At 55.6% G+C, this 22,061-nt stretch overlaps 3 protein-coding genes across 5 annotated transcripts in view; 1 reads left to right on the forward strand and 2 right to left on the reverse strand.

The window, feature by feature from the left end:
- On the forward strand, positions 1–15,021 carry UBALD2 (UBA like domain containing 2). The gene is made up of 3 exons (XM_050319060.1): positions 1–191; positions 825–876; positions 3,981–15,021. The coding sequence occupies exons 1-3, from the start codon at positions 72–74 to the stop codon at positions 4,328–4,330; spliced, it is 522 nt and encodes a 173-aa protein (XP_050175017.1). The 5' UTR covers positions 1–71; the 3' UTR covers positions 4,331–15,021.
- Positions 7,293–11,683, reverse strand: LOC126641884 (uncharacterized). Its single transcript, XM_050319036.1, has 11 exons — positions 11,422–11,683; positions 11,121–11,225; positions 10,658–10,714; positions 10,178–10,295; positions 9,290–10,026; positions 8,927–9,096; positions 8,697–8,777; positions 8,174–8,245; positions 7,878–8,039; positions 7,581–7,689; positions 7,293–7,403 (listed from the first exon to the last, which is right to left on the reverse strand). Exons 1-11 carry the CDS (start codon positions 11,671–11,673, stop codon positions 7,293–7,295), a joined length of 1,974 nt encoding a protein of 657 aa, XP_050174993.1. The 5' UTR covers positions 11,674–11,683.
- The window catches only part of PRPSAP1 (phosphoribosyl pyrophosphate synthetase associated protein 1), a 25,416-nt gene continuing 17,528 nt past the window's right edge, over positions 14,174–22,061 (reverse strand). For all 3 annotated transcript variants that reach the window (XM_050319050.1, XM_050319049.1, XM_050319048.1), the window contains 3 exons: positions 16,692–16,762; positions 15,856–16,002; positions 14,174–15,249 (listed from right to left, as the gene is read on the reverse strand). In XM_050319050.1, coding sequence (XP_050175007.1) covers positions 15,091–15,249; positions 15,856–16,002; positions 16,692–16,762 — 377 coding nt within the window. In that variant the 3' untranslated portion in view covers positions 14,174–15,090. The remainder of the gene's footprint in view (positions 15,250–15,855; positions 16,003–16,691; positions 16,763–22,061) is intronic.

The following is a 22,061-nucleotide window of genomic DNA, read 5'->3' on the forward strand; positions in this document are numbered from 1 at the left end:
TCGGCGGGCGCGGGGCGCTCCGGGCGCTGCGGGGCCGGGCCGGGCCGTGCGGGGCTGCGGCCGCCCCCGCCATGTCGGTGAACATGGAGGAGCTGCGGCACCAGGTGATGATCAACCAGTTCGTGCTGGCGGCCGGCTGCGCCGCCGACCAGGCCAAGCAGCTGCTGCAGGCGGCGCACTGGCAGTTCGAGGTACGGAGGATGGGCCCCCCAACTCCCACCCCATCCCCCCCAACGCTGGCACGGATCGGGATAACCCCCACCCCTCTCCTCCCGTACCGGGATGCCCCAAATCCCAGTCCACGCACCGCCGAGCCGCGGGGCGGAAGGAGCGGGGGGGGCCAGGCCGGCCCGGCCGCGGCCCACGGACACGCGTGGCCGGGTTTTGGGGGGTCCTGCTCCCCCTCCCCCGCACCCACGCGGCGGGGGGGACCGGCCCCCCGCTCCCCCGGTTCTATTTATACCCATGCCGTAACCTGAGCTGCGGCCCAGCACCCCGGCCCCTCCCTCCCCCTCGATCTGGGGGTGGGGGGCCCGCTGGGAGGGGGAGGACGTGTAAACAAGGGGTTTGGGGTGTGTCCCCCGCGCGTGGGGAGCCCGTGTGTGAGTGGGGACACGATCCCCGGTGGGTCGGGCGAAGGGCAGCCCCGGGCTCCCCCTGCCCTAGGCCTGGCGGGCTTGGGGGCGGGGGGCACCCCTGGATGCCCCCCGGGGGGGTCCCACGGGGCTGGGGGCTGGGAGGGGCTGCGGGTTGGGCGTTGGGGGCCCGTGTGATCCTTCCCCCTTTGTCTCGGGTGGGCTGGAGCTGACGGCTTGTCCCCACAGACAGCCCTGAGCGCCTTCTTCCAGGAGACCAACATTCCCAGCAGCCACCACCCCCCAGATGGTAAGTGGGACCCCCGGCCCCCTCCTCACCCCTGCACCGCTCCATCCCCTACCCAACTCCCGTCCCCAAAAACACCTTTAAACCTTCCCCAAAAGCCAGCCAGCCCCCGTCCCCCCACCCCACACACCCTACAAACACCACACGGCTCAGGACCCCCTAGACAAGCATCCCCACTTCTCGGGGCTCCCCTGGAGGGTCGCGCAGCCCCCCGGCCCGAGGAGCTGTCAGCTCCCCTGCCAGCCATATTGCTCTGCGCCCGCAGGAACACGCAGCCGGGGAATGTAAACACGAGCTAAAATGTCTGCCAGGAAATAGTTTGTCTCGGCGAGCATCGCGCTGCAAGTTCGGCTCCCCCCCAGCCCGGGGGGGGCCACGTCTGTGTGTCCCCCCACCCCTGCTCCTCCTCCTTCCCCCCAAACGCCACTTGACCTTGGCCGAGGGCACGTCCCCCCCCTTGGCCGAAGGGAGGAAGTTGTTTCCCCTCCGGGTGTTTTGTGTTGTGTTCCTTGGGGTTTTTGAATTTTTTTTTTGTTAGTTTTTTGGGTTTTTTTCTCCCCCCGGTGAGGGAACTGAAAGGGCCGAGCGCGGGGGAAGGGGTGGATGTGGGTTAAGCCGAATTATCCCCCTTTTCTCAGCTCTCTGCCCCTCAGAGAAAGTAATTTTGCCGGCCGGCTCCCACTGAAACCCCCTTTTTATTTTAATTCCTCCTCCTCCCCTGCACGTTTTATTTGCCACCTCTGGGCGCTTGCAGAGGGGTCGTTCCATGGAAAACCTCGGTTCCCGGTGGGAAGGGGGACAGGAGAGCTGCCGGCAGATCCGAGGCCTGGCTGTGTTTTCACACCAAAAGCCTGGCCGGGTGATTCCTGGGCGGCTGCCGGAAGCGGGATGCAAAGCAGCGCTGATGAAACCCATCCCAGCCCTATCCCTGAGCTCCCTGGGGCCGAGCAGGACCCACCACCCACCCCAAACATGACACCCCCGCCCAGCCCAGCACGGAGGGTCCAGAGCCAGTCAGCTCTCCCCCTGCCCAGCCGGGTGTTTTCCTGACACCATGTGCCCCACACGGTGTAAAAATACCTTCTCCCCAAATACTCCCCATTTCTAGGATTTATTGTTTTTTACTTCCCCCCCTGCCCAGCACCCTGATTGATTCCTGCCGTTTGAACTGCCCCACACGGCTCAGGGCAGGGGTGAGATGAGGAGCTTTGTGCTTGCGGTTTCTATTTCTTTTTCAAGCGTCAGGGAACAAAGCTGTGAGAGCGGCAGCCACAGTTCAGAGTGGGGCAACTGTCACTGTCACCCCTGTGGAGGGGGCGGGGGGGACTTCCCAAACCCCTCCAAACCCCTGCAGAATCTGGGCTGTGGGGCTGGGATTCCCCAGAGCTGTTAGGGATGTTGGTGTGGCTGCTTGTGATGGGGTCGACCCTCAGAGCTCCTCTACAAGTGTTGGAGAAAGAAGGCGATAATTACATGGCAATTTTTTTTTTTTAATTAAATAATGTTTTAAATTAATCTGGCAAACACCACCCCAGAATCTCAGAGCTGTGTGCCCTCTCCAGCATCGCATCCAACCTCAGTCCAGGGCTGGCAGTTGGCATGTGTGTGTGTGCATGGCTCTGCTCGTGGTTGGGTTTTTTTCAAAACAGGGTAAATTACATTTTTTGGTGTGTTTTTTTTTTTTTAAACAAGTATCTTTTCAGATGCTGCCAAATGTATAGGTTATTAATTAAAAAAAAAAAAAAAGGATTAGCACCACTTTGAGCTGAGCTCTGAAATGAGTTCTGTGGAGGAACATCCCTGGCTCACCACAAACCTGCTCAGTGCCAGCCTGGCCTTGATTGATTTTTGGGGTGCCCCAGCTCTGCAGGTTGATGGGAGCTCATCTATCCCACAGCCAGCACAGATCACCCCAACTTTAAATAGACCTGCTGGGACCCCCCCAACCAGGGTTTGGCCATTGCTCCTCTGATCCCTGCATCACTGAGGGTGGCCGGGATGGGGGTGAGGGGGAACCTGTAACAGGGATTTAGCTGTTGGCCCGTGCTGGGGAGCAGCAGGGGGCTGCTGAGCACCAGCCAGGGGTAAATCCTGGGGTAAACCCCAGGAAAAGGGAGATGCAGCAGCTATTCCTCATCAGAAACTTCTCTCAATCCCCCGTTGCTAAAGGTAGCAGATGCTGCCCAAGCCCCTTAACTCTGCTCAAAGTCCCCACAAACATCTGACGGGAGTTGTGGCTTCCTGAGGGCCACAGAGATTTGGGATAGGTTTAACCCACAGAGATGAAGCCCCCACTGTGCAAGCACCACCCCTATGTCCAGGCATCCCCTGGCAGAGCATCCCCCTGCCCTCCCTGCTCATACCCCTTCCCTGGGTGTGCAGCCTCATGGAAGTTTGCACCCCCCATTCCCTTTTTAGCACCCCCAGTACTCAATTGAACAAGTGCTTTGCTGAATTGGGGGTCCCCTGTGCCAGCCCCTGAGCCCCAGTGCGAGGCTGGGTCCCACTTGATGGATTTTCCTCAGCTGGGGAGATTGGCTGGAAAAAGGGCCAAATCCATCACTGTCCAGGCGCTAAATTTAGCTGGATACGCAGAAGGCAGGGGCTGTACCAGGAACTGGGGGGGCCTTGAGGGGCCCTGCCTGCCTTCTGCTCTCTCTGCCATAGCAGGGTGCAAAGGGGAAGTTGGGTCAAGGAACTGGGTGAAAGGGGGTCCTGCAGGGCCAGGTGGGACCCCAACACCTTCCCCACCCATCACACTGCACCCTTTTGCATCAGCCCTGTCCCTGCTGCTCCCCAAACCTGCCTCATCCCTGGGCTTTGAACACCTTGGATGGTCCAGAATCTCCTTCCCAGATCCACTGAAGACACTCCCCGGGCAGCTCTGAGGGAGCCACACAGACCCTCAAGGTCTGGATACCCCATTCCCAGGCTCTGAGCATCCCTGGGGTCTCGGGGGGTTGCCAGGCGTGGGATACAGGCAGGATCCCCGGTGGTGGTGGTGAAACACGACGGGTGAAAGGCAACAGCTCTGGCTACTGTGGTTGGGCTGGGACACACACCCCCCCTACCCCCAAAAGCCTCTCTTGACCGATGTGACACCCACCTTTCTCCTGTCCCCCCGCAGATGTGCACCCCCAGCAACACGCCGGCCACGCCGCCCAACTTCCCGGACGCGCTGGCCATGTTCTCCAAGCTGCGCACCTCGGAGAGCCTGCAGAGCAGCAACAGCCCCATCACCTCCATGGCCTGCTCCCCCCCGGGCAGCTTCAGCCCCTTCTGGGCCTCCTCGCCCCCCAGCCACCAGCCCGCCTGGCTGCCCCCGTCCTCGCCCACCACCCACGGCCTCCATCACCACCTGCACCACCCGCAGCCCTCCTGGCCCCCCGCGCCCCCGCCCGCAGCCCCCCCACAGAAAGCCGTGGCCACCATGGACGGCCAGAGATAAGACTGGGGTTGGAGGAGGGTTGGGGGGTGGGTTCAGGGAAGGGAAGGGGTGGGGGGATCTTGGCCGGGGCGTTGGGAGCGGGGGCTCCCCAAGAAACGCACTGGAATAATTTTCTAGGTTTTATTATTATTTTTAAGGGGGAGGGGAGATGGATGGATGGATGGAGCACGTGCTGCCGGGGAGGGCACCAGCCCCTGAGTGCCTCTGCAAGAGTCGCTGGCTGGTCTTTTCTCCTCCCCTCGCCCCCCCTGCTTTTTTTTAAATATATAACTATAATATATAAATATATCTAATGTATATAAATCCAGAGAGAAGGAGCAGCAGCGTGGAGGCAGCTGCTGGGTGTCTGGGGGGTGGTTTCCCTATGGCTCTACCCCCACCCAGCATCCCTACATCAGGGCAGGAGAGGGAAGTGGGGGGGTGGACAGGAATAACAAAAATGAATGGATGGAGGTGGCTGTCAGCACCCCAGATCATGGCCATGGGGGCACAGAACCACTGGACACCCCTCTCCCCCCAGCTCTGGATTTCCTGGACGCTTGACACAGTGCCCAGAGCAAACCAACCTCTCCTCTGGCTTCTGAAATTCAGCCCAGCTTCTTGCACAGACCCCCCTCGATTTCCCCCCAACCCCGTCCTCCCTTCCCTCCCTCAGCATCCCCAGGGCCTGGGGGATTATCAAGGTGATGCCCCCTCCATCCCTGCAACTGCCATACATGGCCCTTCCCCAGGGAGAGTTGGGGGGTTGGGGGGGGTTTTTTAGTTTTCAAATCAATCTTGCTTAAAAAAAAAAAAAAAGAAAAGAAAAAAAAAAGGAAAAAAAAAAAACCAGCAAAAAACAGGTTGAAGGTTTTTTATTAATTTAAAAATAATAAAAAAAAAACAAACAAAAAAACCCAAAAACAAAATCACTTTTTTAACACTAACTGTCCCTGCCTTTTCTCTCTCCTGGGAGGATGTCCCTGGCTGGGCACTGAGAATGGGGGTGACCCCTCACACGCTCCAGTGTCACCAGTGGGGACTGGCCCTCCCCAGGAGCTGCCACAAGTCCCACGCTCTGCTTCCCCAAACCACTGCTACCATCCCCAAAGAGGGGGGCAGAGAGGAGACCCCCAGCACCCCCAAAACCATGGAGCGAGGACCCCCCTGTGCCAGGGAGTGCAGCCCAAACCCCATCTTGTCCCCTCACAAAACCCCACAGCTTGCAAACCACCCCATCCCCACTGACACGATGAGCCCCCCAGGCCTCAGCACTGCTGGGACACTCAGGGGCTGCCAGGCTTTTGGGGAAACCCTGTGCTGGGGGTGATGCCCTCTGAGTGTCCCCCACTGCAGAAGGGCCACCAGCCCAAGGCCACCGTGCTGCTGCAACAAGTTCCTGGGGTAAAAACCCCCAGAATGGGAACACAGCAGATCTGGTGATGCCAGGAAAGGCTGGGTGGCTCAAAGCACAGTGGCAAAGCATCCCCCAGGGATGGAGAGACCCCCAGCATGGCACAACCTCCAAGGAGAAAAGGCAGAAATCCCCCATCTGGGGCTACTCACCTGCAGCAGAGAGCATCCAGGGAGGGATGTGAGGCTGCTGTGTGTTTAGGGGGGTACAGGGGGTGTTAACAGGGTGCAGCTGAGTCCCAGGGGCTGCAAGTGGGGCAGGGTGTGGGAGACGTGCTGAGCCGGAGGGATTATGAGTATCAAAGGGGTCACCCCAGCTAGGCCATATCCTACAAATGCAATTAGTTCCCGGGGTGTTTTTCAGCCCCTCCGCCCCACCCAGGGGTGCAGGATGGTTCTTTGACTGTCTCTGCTCTGGTGCCTGGTGGTTTGCTCAGAGTGCTCCCAGTTAACCTACTGGAGGTGGCACTGGGGGGGACCTCAGATCCTGCTGTATCCACCTGAACACCCCCAAAGCAGGTTTTGAGCACCCATTTTTTTCCCCTGAAAAAGCAAACCCACCAAGGAAAACATTTGGGGGGGGTTTCCTATGGACTAAGGTGCCTGTGGAGCACAGTAGGGTGGACAGGGATGGAGTCTGTCCCTGTGGTGGAAGGTTTGTGCTTTCCCCCGCAGTTTGGGGAAGAATATTCGCCAGGAGAGCAAGGTTGCCATGGGGCAGCCCCCGGGGACACCCCGCGGGGGTTGAGGGGATGTTCCCCACGAGCTCTGGGGTTCCCCTCCGTGTTTCTCACCCTCCCACTCATCCGAGAGGTGCCGCGGGCTTTGTGTCCCCCCCCACACACACGTGTGCATTGGGGACAACCCCGGCCACGTGTCCCCAGCCGTGACACCCCCCGGGTCCCCCCCGCGCTGCTCCCAGTGGGGGTTCCCTGCCCGGTACCTGCCCAAGTGACACGACTTGTGTCGGGTCTCAGCACACAACACCCATCCACCGGTGAGGGGACGGGTGGCACGGGAGGGGCTGGGGAAAGCAGCGCCAATCCCTGGGGGTGGCATAAGGGAAAGGAGGGGCGTGTCCCCTCCCTATGGGGGCAGGGACAGGTCACGGTGCTCCGGTCTGGAGGTGGGAAGCAGCGGGGCTCGTGCCTTCCTCTTTCCATTGATGGCAGTGCTGGAGAGGGACAAGAGGGTTCCCTTGCTTGGAGATTAAGCAGCCCGGTGATGCTCATCCCATGGGATAACCGATAGCAAACCAGCGGGCTTGGGGTGGGATTTGCTTTTGGCATTAACCCATGTCCTGCTGCTGCTGTTCCCACTGAGGCCCCCCTATCCACTGCCTCCCTGGAGGCAAAGGAACATCTTCCTTCTGCTGCACCTCCCGGCCCCCCAGACCTCCTTTGGGGCCAAAGGCTCCCCTGGCAGGGGCCAGGGGCTGCTAGGGGGAGCACGGGGCTGACACAGACTCTGGAAGGTGCTGTTTTCAGCTCCTCCTTGTTCAAGAAGGAAAAGATTCTGATCCAAAGCCACTCCACTCAGGAAGCACAGGTGCTTGGCTGCTCGTAGCCCTTTACTGCAGGTTGGAATAGCTTGCTCCTTCCATCCAGGACCCCATAGGAGGCCTGCACTGCCGGCCCCGGTAGACGATTCCATCCCTGCCCACCAGGTCAAACACGCCGGGCTGGGAAGGAGAGAGGGGGATGGCTGGAACTCGGGGCTGCATTCAGCATCCCTAAGCCAGCCTCCCTATCCAGCTCTTCCGGGGGAAACCGAGGCACGGATTCCCCCCGGGGATGCTCAGCATCACCCTCCCAGCCTCGTCTGCCCTAGCCTGTATCCCCACCTTCATCATCCCTACCTTGCTGGGGTCCGGGAGGAGGGGCTCCATGGGCTGCACTGGGCAGATGCTGGTGTGCCGGCCCCCACAGTACATGGGGGATCTGCGGGAATATCCCTCTACCTGCTCCCTGTGGGACGGGGCACAGGGATGCTCAGTGCTCAGCACAGGGCACCCCATGTTTCACCCCGCTGTGCCAGGCTGGGGGGCAGGGGTGCTCCCTGGGGGGCTCCCCTCCAGCTGCTGCAGGACACCAGAGCCCGTCCTGCCCTGCAGGGATCTGCCCTTTCCCCACAGCCCCGGGGCCCACGTCCCTACCTCTGGCCGTGCTCCTGGTAGGGTTTGACGATGGGGGGCAGGCGCCCCGTGAGGCCGGGGGACGGCGGCGGAGTGAAGGAGGTGATATCGGAGCGCCTGGAGCGGGCGGGAGAGCCGGGCGGAGAGAGCACAGGGAGGGCAGGAGACCCGGGTGGAGAGGGCCTGCGGAGGGCAGGAGACACGGGTGGGTGACAGGGCCAAACGAGCCAGCCCCGCCACAGCAGGGCACTGCCAGCACCCGCCTGCCCCTGTCCCACCCAGGCACCCCCCGAGGCACCGGTGCCGCTGCTACTCACGGGCCAGGAAACGGCATGGTGAAGGGCTGGTCTCTGGGCAAGTACTCGGGAGAGGACACCTTTAGGATCTTCCTAAAATGGGGGGGAAAGGGCTAGGTGAGCTCCTGAGGGGATGCAGACCTGCCTGTGCAGGCAGCAGCAGGTGCCAGGCACGCAGCTGCAGGGAGTTATGGTGTTTGCAGGGGGGATCGTGGGGTGCTGAGCACGGTTTCTCCCCAGCCCAACCCACGGGCTGGTTACAAAATAAAAGGGGTGCAAGAGGGGAGATGGGTTATTTTCCTGGGGAAAAGCTCCAGCTCATACCAGGCAACAGTGAATCTGCAGAGGGAAGTGCCCAAAAGCCTCAGGCCAGGCAGGGAGGTGAGGTGGCACCACACCTGCCATCCCAACCAGCCCTCACACCCCTGTCCTCGCTTGGTCAGTGCCAGGAGAGCAGGTCACGCCTGGCTCTGGCACTGTCACAGCCCTGCCTGGGGGGATGAGCTGCCATCCCCTACACTTGTCAGGAAAGCTTTGTACTCACATCCCGGGTTCGATCTGGGAGGGCTCCATCCTGAAGCTGCCCCTTCCTTGTGCCTCCTTGGCTGTCCGGGTCCTGCTGCCACTGGGGGGACACAGCACAGCTCCATCACCAGCACCCCCACGGGGCGATCAGCAGATAAATGGGTCCAGTGCCAGGGCCCCACATGGGCCCTGTGGAGGAAACAGGGCCAGTGCTGTCCCCAAAGCCACTGCTGTCCCTGTGGCACTCACCTGTCAGTCCCAGCCACACTCTCAGCTGGGATCCAGAGGGTCTGTGATGGTCGGTGGCCTCGTACTGACTTCATGGGCTGGATGGGGGTGTGGATGCCAGGGGATCCTGGATGCACTCTCAGGGCAGTGACATCACCATCCAAACTCTTTGTCTGAACGTGGGGAGGAGCCTGAGCAAGCAGAGCAGTGTTTCAGCCCCAGCTCTTGCCCCCAAAACTCCATCCCCTTCCCTCAGAGAAGCTCCCCGTGCCTCTGTGAGCTTGAGTTTGAACCAGACTTTGGTCTAAGGGCAGCACAACGGTGGTGCAGAGCCCAGGCGAGGGGGCACCCAAGAGGGAGCACCCGGGGATGGGAAGAGCCTACCTTAGAGAAGCTCATCTCCATCTCTTCGTCCTTGATCTGCTCCATGTCAGTCATCTCAGGGGGAGTACCCAAGGGGCTGGGAAGAGACTCTGCCTTGGAGATTCTCATCTTGATCTCTTCGTGTTTGATCTGTTCCATGTCGTTCATCCCACGGGGAGCATCCAGGAGGCTGGGAAGGGCCTCTGCCTTTGAGATGCTTGTCTTGATCTCTTCATCATCCCCGCTCTGTTCCACGTCACTCAATCCCACGTCACTTTCCACAAAGGACACTCGGGGGCTGCTCACAGCCCCACGTGGCAACTTCTTCCCTCTGCTCCATGCCTTTGGGCTGGGAAGAGCTGCTCCCTTGGAGATGCCCATCTTGATCTCCTCATCCGGGATCTGTCCCATGTCGTTCCATCCCATGTCGCTTTCCATGAAGGAGACTCGGGGGCTGCTCACAGCCCCCTGCGGCAACTTCTTCCCTCTGCTCCATGCCTTTGGGCTGGGAAGAGCCGCTCCCTTGGAGATGCCCATCTGCATCTCTTCGTCCTTGATCGGTCCCATGCTGTTCCGTCCCATGTTGTTCCATCCCATGTCGCTTTCCATGAAGGACACTCGGGGACTGCTCGTGCCCCCAGGTGGCAAGTCCTTCCCTCTGCTCTGTGCCCCGGCCCTGGACTTTGAGGGCATGGGGCTGGGGGCCCGGGTATCCCGCTGCCTTGGTGAGGATGCCGCGAACCTGTCCGCGAGGGTGACTGGGAGAAGAGAGCAGGGGGAGCTCTCTGGGATTGGGGGAGCCCTGGGGAACACAGCTGGGGGAAAACCCAGCAGTCCACAGGCCCCCTGCCTGCCCCGCTGTGCCCCTCACACCCGCTGGATCCCCTCCCCAGGCCTGCCCAGACGTACTTTCATTGCCGATGACAATCAGCCCGTGGTCCTCCCAAGGGTTTGAGCGCATGCCAGGGCCCTGTGGCCAGTCCAGGGGGGCCTGTCCATCCTGGCCCATCACGTCCTTCACAGAAGACTGGGAAGCAGAGAGTGGGATGGCTGCAACGTGGGGCTGCGTTCAGCATCCCCAAGCCAGCCTCCCCACTCAGCTTTTCCTGGGGAAACTGAGGTACAGATGCCCCTCAGATGTTCAGCACCACCCTCCCAGCCTTGGCTCCCTCTCAGCCTTCTCAAGGCTGAACAGGCCCAGCTCCCTCAGCCTTTTCTCAATCCCCAAATCATCTTGGTCGCTCTCCACAGGACCCAGAGGAGCACTGACTCCCCCCCAGCATTGCTGCCCATGCCCTGATGTGGGGGGACAGGGCGCACTGGGGGGTCCCCTGGGAATGCAGGCACATCCTGTCCCAGAGCAGGGCCCGGGTGTGCTCAGGGATGTACCATGACACTGTCCACCAACTGGTCACGGAGGTTCTCCAGGATATCCTCGAAGTTCACCTGGAGTGGGGCGAGGAGAGGGAACAGCAGTCAGAACACAGGAGCAGGATTTAAAAGGAACATCTGCAAATTATCGCAGGCACAAGGCAGAGGGACTCTGGGCAGGGCTGTGCCCAGGGGCTGTGGCTGTATTGCACGGGTGGATCTTTATCTGCCATCCTTCCCAGCACGTTACTTTTCTGGTGGCTGTTGAGTTCACAAGTGCCTCAGCATCCCTGGGGCAGTGCTCTGGGGAGGAGAGGGGCTCTGGTGGGTTGGGCTGAGCTCCCACGTTCCTCTCCAGGAACACCCTTCCCACTCTTCTCTTCTGGTGCCCTTCACACTGGGAGCCAGCAAGGGCTGTAGAGCAGGGGCAGCAGGGCAACACAGTAAGGGGCATCTCCCAGGGGTTCTGTTGGTAGCTCACCGTGTCCAGAGTCTCCTGCATCTTCTGCATGTTCTCTGCCATTTGGGACTGCTGCTCCTTCATCTCGTTGATCTCCACACGGAGCCCCTCGCAAAGAGCCCTGACCTAGGAGAGGGGGATGGCAGGGTGAGCCCCAGGGCAGGGTCGCTGGGGAGCAGATCCTTCCCCACACTGTGGTCTGCACAGGGCACAGGACAGGCTGGCATGGGACACTGCTGGGCCTCCATCACATCTTCAGCAGCTGCCCAGCAGCACAGCAGTGGTGCAGACCCCAGAGGAGGGGGCTGGGAAGAGCCTCTACCTCAGCGATTTCTCTTTCATTGGCTTCCGTTCTCTGCTTTAACTCCTCAATGTCAGCAGCCACAGAGGAAGGTGGGGGGATTTTCGGGGCCCCCTCCAGGGGTTCCCCGCTGTCCTGGATGGGCAGATCCTGCAGGCCCAGGTTCACAAGCATCCCCTTCAGCAGGTTGCGCAGCTTCTCAAAGTTGATGGGCTCAGTCTTGGGCGTCCCGATGGCCGAATCCAGCATCTGGCCCAGGGTGAGCTCTGCCATGGCTGCTGACCTGAAAACACAGACCTGCTGTGAGCAAGGGCCTTCTGTGCTACTGCTCCAGACAGGAGCAGTGGGATGGCAGGTGGCAGGAGGTGTGGCAGGGAGCAGAGCAAAGGTACACAGCTGACAGGCTCCTTCCTCTTGGGTTTCCTCCTCGTTCCTTGCTGCATGTGGCTCTGTTTATGGTGTCCCCCGTTTCAAGGCGATGGCCCACCCTGGCACGGGTCACCCATTGTTACACAGCGGCAGCCCAGCCCTCTGTGGAACCTCCCCATTGTCCCTCACTGCTGGCATATCCAGGTTCTGGCAGCCAGTGGAATCCATGTGCTGAGGCACCTCCAGCCTTACCATTTTCAGCCCCAAAATGACCACGGGGATGGCCCAGGTGCCCCTTGCAGGGAGAGCTGTGCCCTGTGGAGAGAGGTGATCCATGTGCTCACACACGCTGGGTGGTTCTGGAATACTGGTGCAAGGGGGGAAATGGGTTACTTGTGGGTTCCCACCTGGGAAAAAGCTGCAGCTCATATAAGACAACAGTGAATCCACAGAGGGAAGTGCCCCAAACCCACCACCGTGGGAATTCCTCCCAGGGGCACCCACAGCAGCCCAGTCCCATAGGAACTGGGGCAGGTGGCAAGGCCAACAGGCTGGGTGTTGTGGCTGCAGGAGCTGGGGGTCTCTGTGGGGTGGGCAGCCTTTGCCTTTGGCCTCTCAGGGGGTACTCGAGTTTGGCTCCATGAGCTCAGGGGCTGGGGACAGGGACGGGCTGAGGGGGTCTGGGTCTGCCCTTGGTGCTGACCAAGCGAGGACACAGGTGTGAGGGCAGGTTAGGATGGCAGGTGAGGGTGTCTGTGTCCTTTACCTCACATCCCTGCCTGCCCTGGGCAGCCACTGAGTTTCAGAGGGGCTCCATCCCAAAGCTGCCCCCTGCTCCTCGTGCCTCCTTGAGTGTCAGGAACCTGCTAGGAGGAGATGGGACAGCTACACGAGCGTTCCCAGGGACTGTTTGCTGGCTAACTGGGTCTGGTGCCAGGGCACCACACAGGCCCTGGCTAGGACAGACAGAGGGAATGGGCCCAGTGCTGTCCCCATGGCACTCACCTGTCAGCCCCAGCCACACTGCTGCCCAGAGGGTCCGTGCTGCTGGGGGACCTCGTGCTGGCTGCACCCTCGGGATGGAGGTGTGGGTGCTGGGGGATCCTGGATGCAGGACCCAGCACTTGCCTTTGTTGGATTTCAAAAGGTTCCTCCCCAGTCCAAAGGGTTTCGGGTGCCACATGTCCCACAGAGGGGCTGCGGTGGGACGTCAATCCAGGCTGGCCCTCAAGGGGCTCCCAGCTCCTGCTGTTTTTCCCACCACCCTGAACATGGCCCTTTTCCGAGCAGAGAGCACACACTGGACCAGCTGAGGAGCTGCCCTGGCTCTGCCCAAGCCTGGTCCTGCTTCCCCCTGGGATGTGCAGGGCAGAGCTGAGCAACCCTGGCAGAGGCCCTGGGGTGTGCAGTGGCTGTAGGTGCTGGGGGCTGCCAACAACTTTGTTGAGCTTTCACTTCTATATTAAACCTGCTTTTGCTGGTGATTCTGTAAGTGACCCAAAACATCCATTCGCCACAGTGACCCCAGGGACAGCAGCACACCCCTCTGCCCACTGGTGCCCTGGTTCCACCGTTTCTACGCAAATACAGAAAGAGCAATACCTCTCACATTTTTAACACTGCCTTTCAGGATGGAGATCATGGTCTGGCACTGGCTTGGAACAAGGGGGCACACAGACACCTACAAGGACTTCACACGCTTCAGTTGATCCTTTCAGTACTTGCAGCACAGCAGTGTTACCCACCAGGCTGAGGAGCCACACTGTGGCCACAGAGTACAGCTGGGATTTGTTTGTGGTATCTTGAAAATGCAGGAAACCCATCAACAGCTTTGAGACCTCATGCAGCCCTGCACATCCCTCGTGGGATGTGGCTTGGAGGTTTAATCCATGCTGGTCCAACCACTCTGTGCTGAGGTAGCTTTGTCTGCCTGGTGTTCAAGGCTTGTCCTGCTCAGTCACTGCCAGCCCCTGGCCCCATACATATTTTAGATGCTGGAGTAGGAGAGAAAGGTGTAGAATAAGGATAAGCAAAACTAAACAGTTCTTAGGCTGTTGAAGCAACTGCTTTCAGCAGCTTTTATTTGTTCCTCACATCAGCAGGCTAGAAAGCGGTGTAGGTTTTACTGGAGTGTGTTTGTCTCATCAAGGGGGAAGATCACAGTTTGGGAATTCATCCTTATATCATCCTGGAGACAAGGCCCTCCACATGCACCTTGTGCTGCTTCCTCAAGTGTCCCCTCCACCCCAAAATTAGTATCACTCAAGACAGGAATGATCAGGAAGTCCTACCTCTCTGTGGCAGAGGGCTGCAAGCTGCCAAGTGAGCCTGGTTACAGCAACAGCCCCACTGAACACACCCAGCAGCTGCTCAGAGGGTACAGCATTCACAGGAAGCACCGGCATTGAAAAATCTTACGCTTTTTATTGCAGGTTCAGTGTTAGTGTTTTGGAGAGCACAGCTGCAGTAGAAGCAGACATTGTTCCATCTTCCCTTCCCCACGAGACTCTGCCACAAACTCACCAGCCCCAGGCAACTCCAAAAATTGTGCCTGGCTTTGCAGTGCAGACAAGTGTTCAAGTGAGGACCAAGACCCTCATGTGACTTGTCACCGAAGAACAATAATGATCCGAAAGCTGGCGAAATGAAAAGGCCAACACATTAACTGGCGTTCCCTGCTCCGCTGGGAGACACGTGAGCTTGTTCCCAGCTCCCTGACACAAGGATGGGAGCGGCCCTGCGAGCGGGTTGCCCTAAGCTGTCCTTTTGGGATGTTCTGCTAACTTAGCTCTGATGAAAGTCCTTGCTCTGCTGTGCAGGAGATGAGAGGCCACTCACTTGGCAAGGAGCTGCTGTGCTGCTCAGCTCTGCCAGCAGAACGTTCCCTTCTGTGCTCTTGGGTGAGCCACAGGCAGAAACAACCCCAAAGGCTGCTCCTGCTTGCCCACACAGCAATGAACAGTCCCTATTCCCTTCTCATAAGCTGACAGCTACTTCTGTTTAGCTTTTCTTTCCACCCCTACAGGGCAAGAGATATAACACACTAAAAAAAAAAAATCATTAAAGGAACTTAAAAATTCAACACCACCTTCTTTTAATTAAGGTGTAACCCTCCCCACTGCCAGTGGCCTCTTCTATTCAACTGTAAAGTGCTGGTCAGGTTGACTTTTTTTTTTCTATTAGATCTCATGGCTCAAAGACCCTGAAAACCCTCACGCTCCTACAAAAATAAACAGTTGTGTTATGCCTATATTTTATGGTATTGCCTTTTCATGCACATTTCCTTCTCCTGTGGAGCCCAGGACGGCGGCAGCGCCGGGTCTAGTCATCGACAGTGATGTTGCGGAAGAGGTAAGCCATGGACTCGCCGTTGTGGATCCGCCGGATGGCTTCCGACAGGATCAAACTGATATCCACAGTCTTTATCTTGGGGCACTGCAGCTTCTGCACCTCGTGAGGAACCGTGTTGGTCACCACCACCTATGGATGGCAAGAAAGAAGAGTTGTGCCACTGAAACACTCGCTCCCCTGAGAAGCCACCCTGGATTAGCTCCAGGAGGGACGTGCACCTGCTGTTTCACAGTTCAGGGGGGAGGAATCCTTGTGGGATGGAAATAAATGGTCTCCCCCACATGACAGTCAATCTGTCTGAGGGGACCAGCACAACCAGCACTCTCCAGCAGCCACCCCCACACACAGGCTGATGGGTCTGCTCAGTTCACAGGATCTGACATGTTTGTTACTAAGGGGGAGGTGTGGAATCTTGTCCTCTCGGTGCAGCTGGGGCAGAGGGGCAGGGAGAAGGGCTGTACAGTGAGATGGCAGCCACCAGCTTCAGTAAGGGAAGTGTCCAGGCAGGGATGACTAATACCTGCATTAGGGAGAAAACATACTCAGGGTTCAGATCTGATCTGAACAGGTGTTAATCACACACACTTTTTTTTGTTCCAATGAAGAACCAGCTAACTGAAAGCACCTGATTACACCAGTGATTTGGGAGATGAGCTGTGTGGCATGGGAAGGACATCAGTCTGTGAGTTTGGATGTCACCAGAGCCAGCCCCTCCTCTGCAGAAAGCAGACTCACCTCGTCGATGGAGGATTCCTCTATGAGACGGGGGGCATCTGCGGACAGGAGCCCGTGAGTCGCCATCACAAAAATCTTGTAGGCTCCACGCTCTTTCAGGATCTCTGCAGCAGCTACAAAGCTTTCCACGTCATCAATGATGTCATCCTGAGGGGAAACAGACAGAACCTCAAAAACAGAAGTTTATAGTGCCTGCAGGGCAGGAGTGGATCTGCAAGGTACTGCAGCTTTGGCCATGCACACAGATGAAAAATATAATCCCTGTCTACTTCAGCAGCTGGTGAGAAGCAAGGGCAGCCACGTGCATGACTTTAACCTGTGAATGCCATTTTCCTAGTGTAGGGACCCTTTTTCTAGTGAGGAGAACAAATACTGGGTCTTGGAAACAAATCAGTCCCTGCACATGCACAGAGCTTATCATCAGCAAGGTGTTTTTTCATGGGGGTAGGAGCTGCACGTTGATTGCTTACACTGCAGCGTGGCACAGAAAGTATGAGAAGCTCGGCAAGTTTTCTTGTTTATTTGTTGTTTGGGTTTTTTTTAAACACTTCAGGAGTTTATTCTTCATGTCCTGGATTTATTCAGTATGTGCAGACATCTGACATTTGTAGAATTAAGGGAGCAGGGAGATTTTAGGGCTTAAAGTGCTGAAGTACAAAGGGTTTTCTACAGCAAGTTGAAATAATTGAAGCCACCAGCAAAACTGGAGAAAACAGTGTCTAACAATCATGTTCCCACCCCTACACCAGCAATCCCTCCTACCCTCAGGGATAGAGCAGCTCAAGGTAAGATGCTGTGAGGAAGCCACCCCCCAACTGCCCCTGTCACACTCATACCACTATGATGGCAATTCTTCCTCCAACATCTCCAACCACAGTTATTGGGGGTTTCTCCTTGGCCATCATCACTAAAGAAGAAGAGAAAAAAGGACTCCAGGTCAGTCAGGCTTGAATCAAACCCCAACAGCTCCACCACACAAGAGGCTGAACCCTTAAACATCTTCTATTGCACAGACACAGACGTGCTTTACGTTGTCCTGACACCCACCTCAGTGGGAAAGCACTGGTTTAACCATCACCTTCCTCCTTAAATGAGCACTGCCTCACAACGAGGAAACTCTGTTTCTGTGGGGACCTCAGAGACAGCAAGCAAACCCAACAATCTAACAGGTCCCTGTGCAAGGAGAGCTACAAAGCAGCACCTGGTTCATGGGACATGTGGGTGATTTTCTTTTTCCCTCAGAACAAGACTGGAAACAGGTCATGCTTGGGATAAACAAATGGGATTCTCTGAGCAGCACCTCTCAAAGGGCAGGTGCTTCACAAGCTGCAACTTTTCACCTGTTGGACTCAGTAATCCATTTGCAGGATCAGAGGCTTGCACTGCAGCTCCTGCTTTCTCACATCAACAAACACACAAGGCTCTTTCAGAGGGTGTAAGAACCTTAATACCACCTGCTCAGGCAAAGAAAGCTTAAGGAAGTTTGCAGAAGCAAATTTGCTGATTTTTTTTTTTCTTTTTAAGTGGATTAATGGAAAGAGCAGGACAAAATCCAGTTGAAACACAGTTGTACAAGCTCAGTGCAACCAGCAATTGGATCAAAAGGATCTGACAAGCACTGACAAGGTAGCACTGACAAGTTGTGCTACCAGAAACAGTGAAGAGAAAGTACTGGGAAATAAGGTTCCACTCCCTCCTGACTCTGCTTTTGCACTGACATGGTTTGTGCCAAACTACACCTTGCCAAACTTCCAGCAGCAGTACAAAAATAAAGAGACACGAACTGGGATGCACTGAGAGCCTCCAGATGTAACACAGCCTGCAGACTTACATCAAACAGCAAGTGGCCTCTGATACAGGCCAGGGACTTGCTGTCCATCAGTCAAACCTGTCCCTGCCACAGGGTGCTGGTCTGTTCAGTACAAAAACTTCCAGCATGGGAAGGACACTGTGGTGGGCACACAGGTGACAATCTGGACCGATCTAAGCACTGAAGCAAAGAGGAACATCCAGCATTTTGTAACACTTACCTGGCCCACCTCCACACCTCCCCCCTCCCAGATTTGATGCTCTCTATGGGGAGTGCAGCAAAGTGTCCTACCAAGGACCCCTCCCTTTTGTAAGCTCAGGTCTTGCCAGGATTCTGACCACAGAGGCTTCTCAAGTGCTGAGGAGTTTCAGACAACCTACACAGCAAGACCTTTCTCCTTTAGGATAACCTACTTCGATGTAATACCTGAGCAGCAGGAGAACAGAAGCCGCTGCCCATCAAAAAGCCTGTCTGAATATTGATTTCTGCCCTCCTGGATCAAAATAGTTCTGCATGAAACTCCCCATCCTGCCCAGCAGGCTGATCCAGTAGTATTCCCACATCTCATCAGTGCCTGGGAATGCTCAGAGTGCGAGCACAGCTGAGTGAGTGAGTCACACTGAGGGATGTGATGAAAGCAATTTTAAGGACCACAGCTTCGAAGATTCATGTGTAGAGTTGTTCTTCACACACACAACCTACTCCACAGACTGGTTTTCAATAAACCTACCAAAACTCTACAAGAGGTGTCCAATAGTTCTGTTTTGACCACAGTTCCATCACTCATAGCCAGGTTTTGCAGTTAAAAGTCACAGCTACCTTGGACTGAAGAGTTAATAGCTCTTCATGGCACAGACCCCCCAGCCTCCCTTGCATGGTATTGGAGTCTCCTATCAAATGCAAAGTCACCTCTAATCCTGAAGGGAAAACATTCTTATGAGAAGGAAGAGTATTTGAAATAAATGCAGCTTAAGCACCACAAGAGATAAGCAGATCATAAATTTCAATTACAGGCACTACCGACCTGCTTAGGTTAGTTATTAGTTTGTTATCTAGTTTGGACAGTAATAAAGCTCCTGGTGGGAGCTGGGAAGTATCAAAAGGATTCCACCTGGCTGCCATCCCATCCTCCATGTGTATCCACAGACGAGTGCCATCTCTGGTTACAACAGCCAGCTTAGGGGAATCTTTCTGCACAAATGGTGAACAGACCTAGAGAGCTGAAATTCAACACTATTTTACTCACAGAGACATGAAGTTTCAGCAAATCAGTTATCCTTCTACTCCATAAAGGAAGCAGACACTTGCTATGCTTAAAGGCTAACATGGCAACTAGCAACATCAGCAGTGCTTTGCATCTCTGTTTTTAAAAAAGCCGTATTTCAGTTTTGTTTTATTTTTAAAGAATGGTAGGCAACGTGTCGACCTACCCGGATCTTAAAGAGATGTTCTCCCTTTTTCTTGTTCAATTTTCTCTGCAAAAAAAACAGAAAAAAAAAATTGCAAGCCAAAGATCCACCCACAACCACATCAAATCTCAAGAGAACTGCTCCGACGTGATGGAGGTTTACACAAAGGTTGCTGCAGCCAGTTTCTTCTTCCAAATCTTTGGACATATCAAGATGTGCAAGTCAGAACTGCTATGAGAAGGTGGCTTGAAAAGTGATTCAAATAATAAAGAGCATTTTCTTCCCAGACTGAAAACCTCTGTTTACACGTAGACAAAAGGAGGGTAACAGAAATAAGCCACAGTGGTACTTCTGCCTGGTGTAACCCCTTGGATCATGTACAAGTTTAGGTTAAAGAGTTGCTGACTTTTTCTGGAGAGTCAGAAAAGATGCTTGTGGTATCTGTAGCTTCGGGGGGAGAGAAATAAAAGAGAAAAAACCAGACCACCATTTTTATAAAACAAGAATATCAAAGAACACTTTCACTCTGATGTGTGTAACATATACTCAAGTACCACGCGTTAAAGGCAAGATTATCACAACGAGGAAACAGCATTCCCACGTGTGTAAACCTGTTGCTGCAATTAAGCAGTTAAAAATGGGTTAAGAAACGCTAAAATAAATTCTGTTTGGAGCTGACAATGTGATTTAAAGTGATAATCACCAAGAACTGTAAAGCTGCATTTACAACAGAGCCTGTGAGCAAAAGGCTGCTCAAAGAACGAACTGTTTTGTGTCGAGATAACCCTGGAAGGACAGAAAACATCCCTGTGCCCAGCCTAAACACAGGAAAGATGGGGGTAGGGAAGGAGGAATGGACCTGTGGTCACTCCAGCTTTTCCCCCCCCAAACTCTCTTCCTTCGTGGCAGTTTGCTGGGCCCTGGGTTTGAACCCTCAGCTCTGAATAAAGCACTGAACTCCAGAGCCACTGAAACGATTTAACAGATGGTGCTCCGCTCTCTCTCTCTCTCTCCAGGACGAGGAGACATGCAAAGAGTCCACATGCATTTGTTAAGGCACAGCCCCGAGCCAGCTGCAAGCTCTGAGACACAAAAGCACACAATCAAAGGGAATAACCCCGGAGTGACGTCCTGTCTCAAAGGCTCTGCTTTCAGGAGTGACGTGGATGCTGCTGCTGCTGCTCCAGCACAGCATTTTAAGTGCAATCAGAAGCACTTCTGGCATTTTTCTGTTGTGGCTCCACATGAATCACAGTATCACATCAGGCCACACTCACAGGACAATAAATAAGCCATTACACTGCACAGCACTCATTAATTAGAGGCACATGATCTCTCCCAGAACGGGGAGACAAGGTGCATGCCAGGACACAGGAGCCCAGCCAATTCACTAGGAAGCCCATGAGGAATGGCACAAAGCATAAGCCATCGCTGTGGGGCTCTGGGGCTGCTCCCAGGCACAGGTTTCACCTCTCTCCTGGCTCTAATACAACTGCCTGGAGCCTGAACTGCCCAGTCTAGGATGCTCCACAATAATCTGGTTGTAGCCTACGGCAGGATGCTCCACAGTAAGTCTCAGCCACTCTCCAGGAGTACCCCCACCTGCCTGACCCAGGCCAGGGTTCCCAAGCCAGGCAGACCCAGGCTGGTTCTGTTTTGACAATTAGAGGGTTTTGGGACAGTCTTGGTGTAAGGAAGCATCCAGCTCTGGGTGAGCAGCATGTGTCTGACCTTTCATACAGGGGCACAGCTTCACTCTGCCCTCAGAGCTCACACCTCTGGAAACGCTGGTGATGGCACATGGCAGGAAGAGCTGATGGAGGATCTGGTAGGATGTGACATTTGAGGTGGGAAGATGCTTTTCAAATGACTGAATTGGACAAGAAAGGAGGCACAGCAGAGAGGGTAAGTACAGACACTCACAGCACTGCCATCCCCAAAACCCATCTGCATTTTCAGCTCTGTCTGGCAGAGCACAGCTCCCTTTCAGAGGCTGACACACAACCAGGACGCACTAGAAGCTTACAGACTGCTTTTAGACAGGGATTACCTCAGAATTCTGCACCTCCAGGAACAGAGCCCAGCTCACTCCAACCTGGGTATTTATCAGGTTACAAAACTGGACAGAAAAGCAACTTCCTACTGAGAGTTTTGGAAAAGTTTGCCCCACAATCCACCCCACAACTGACAGCTCCCAAGCCTCAGCTTGACTGTTTTACATTTGTGCCTTAGGCATGCAGGGAGGTCACTGGTCAAGTGCTGAGTTTGTGCAAGAGGTAAAATAAGAAAGTGGTGATACACAGCAAGCTAGTTTGTGTTTGGATAGCTGAGGACTGAAAACAATTTTCCCCTGGAATCATAACTAAACTGGACAGGGACAAATTTCTGTCTGAGCTACCATTCACAGGGCTCTCCAGCAGCACAAGCTCCCACAGCTGAGCTTCCCTGAAGTGACATGTGGTTGGAAATAAAAACACAAAACCATCAATGCCTCAGTAGCAGACAAGTGTCAACTAGTGGTATTTTGGAGGACAGCATCCCCTTCAGAGTAGGAGGGGAGGGAAAAGGGTAAGAGCAACCATGCAAACTCCTGTTTTGTTGGAAGGGCATGAAAAAAAATCCCCGTGTCAGAACGGGGGGCAATCAAGATGAAGTCCCAAACTTCGCTGCCAAACCCCACCTGGCCCTCAAGGCCCAAGAAGAGTTTCACCAGCAACATAAGCACTGTTTGTGTTCTAGTGAGCAACGACTGGGGTGATGTGAAATACCTGCAGTTTTAATTGCCTGCCCTCCACCAGCTGCCCACAAACTGGTTGGATGTTCTCCCTGAACTTCAAAAGAGGAGAGGCTTATCAGTAGTCCCAACCTCTGCTGGTGTAATTAAGTTGGGCTGCATGATGGAGAGCTCCTCACCACACAGAGCAGCACCCAGCCTTTCCCACGGTCACTTCTCAGCCACGTTCACTGATCCCAATTTCTGTCCTGCC

This window comes from Myiozetetes cayanensis, unplaced genomic scaffold (assembly GCF_022539395.1).
Source record: "Myiozetetes cayanensis isolate MyiCay16 unplaced genomic scaffold, myiCay2020 scf22, whole genome shotgun sequence".
In the NCBI taxonomy this organism is placed as follows: domain Eukaryota; kingdom Metazoa; phylum Chordata; class Aves; order Passeriformes; family Tyrannidae; genus Myiozetetes; species Myiozetetes cayanensis.

Coding starts and splice junctions, on each gene's coding strand:
- UBALD2 (XM_050319060.1), top strand. CDS start 72: ATGTCGGTGAACATGGAGGAGCTGCGGCACCAGGTGATGATCAACCAG. Junction 192..824: donor CGGCGCACTGGCAGTTCGAG/GTACGGAGGATG, acceptor TTGTCCCCACAG/ACAGCCCTGAGCGCCTTCTT. Junction 877..3,980: donor CATTCCCAGCAGCCACCACC/CCCCAGATGGTA, acceptor TTGACCGATGTG/ACACCCACCTTTCTCCTGTC.
- LOC126641884 (XM_050319036.1), bottom strand. CDS start 11,673: ATGGCAGAGCTCACCCTGGGCCAGATGCTGGATTCGGCCATCGGGACG. Junction 11,226..11,421: donor ATGAAAGAGAAATCGCTGAG/GTAGAGGCTCTT, acceptor CCCCTCTCCTAG/GTCAGGGCTCTTTGCGAGGG. Junction 10,715..11,120: donor TGCAGGAGACTCTGGACACG/GTGAGCTACCAA, acceptor GCCCCACTCCAG/GTGAACTTCGAGGATATCCT.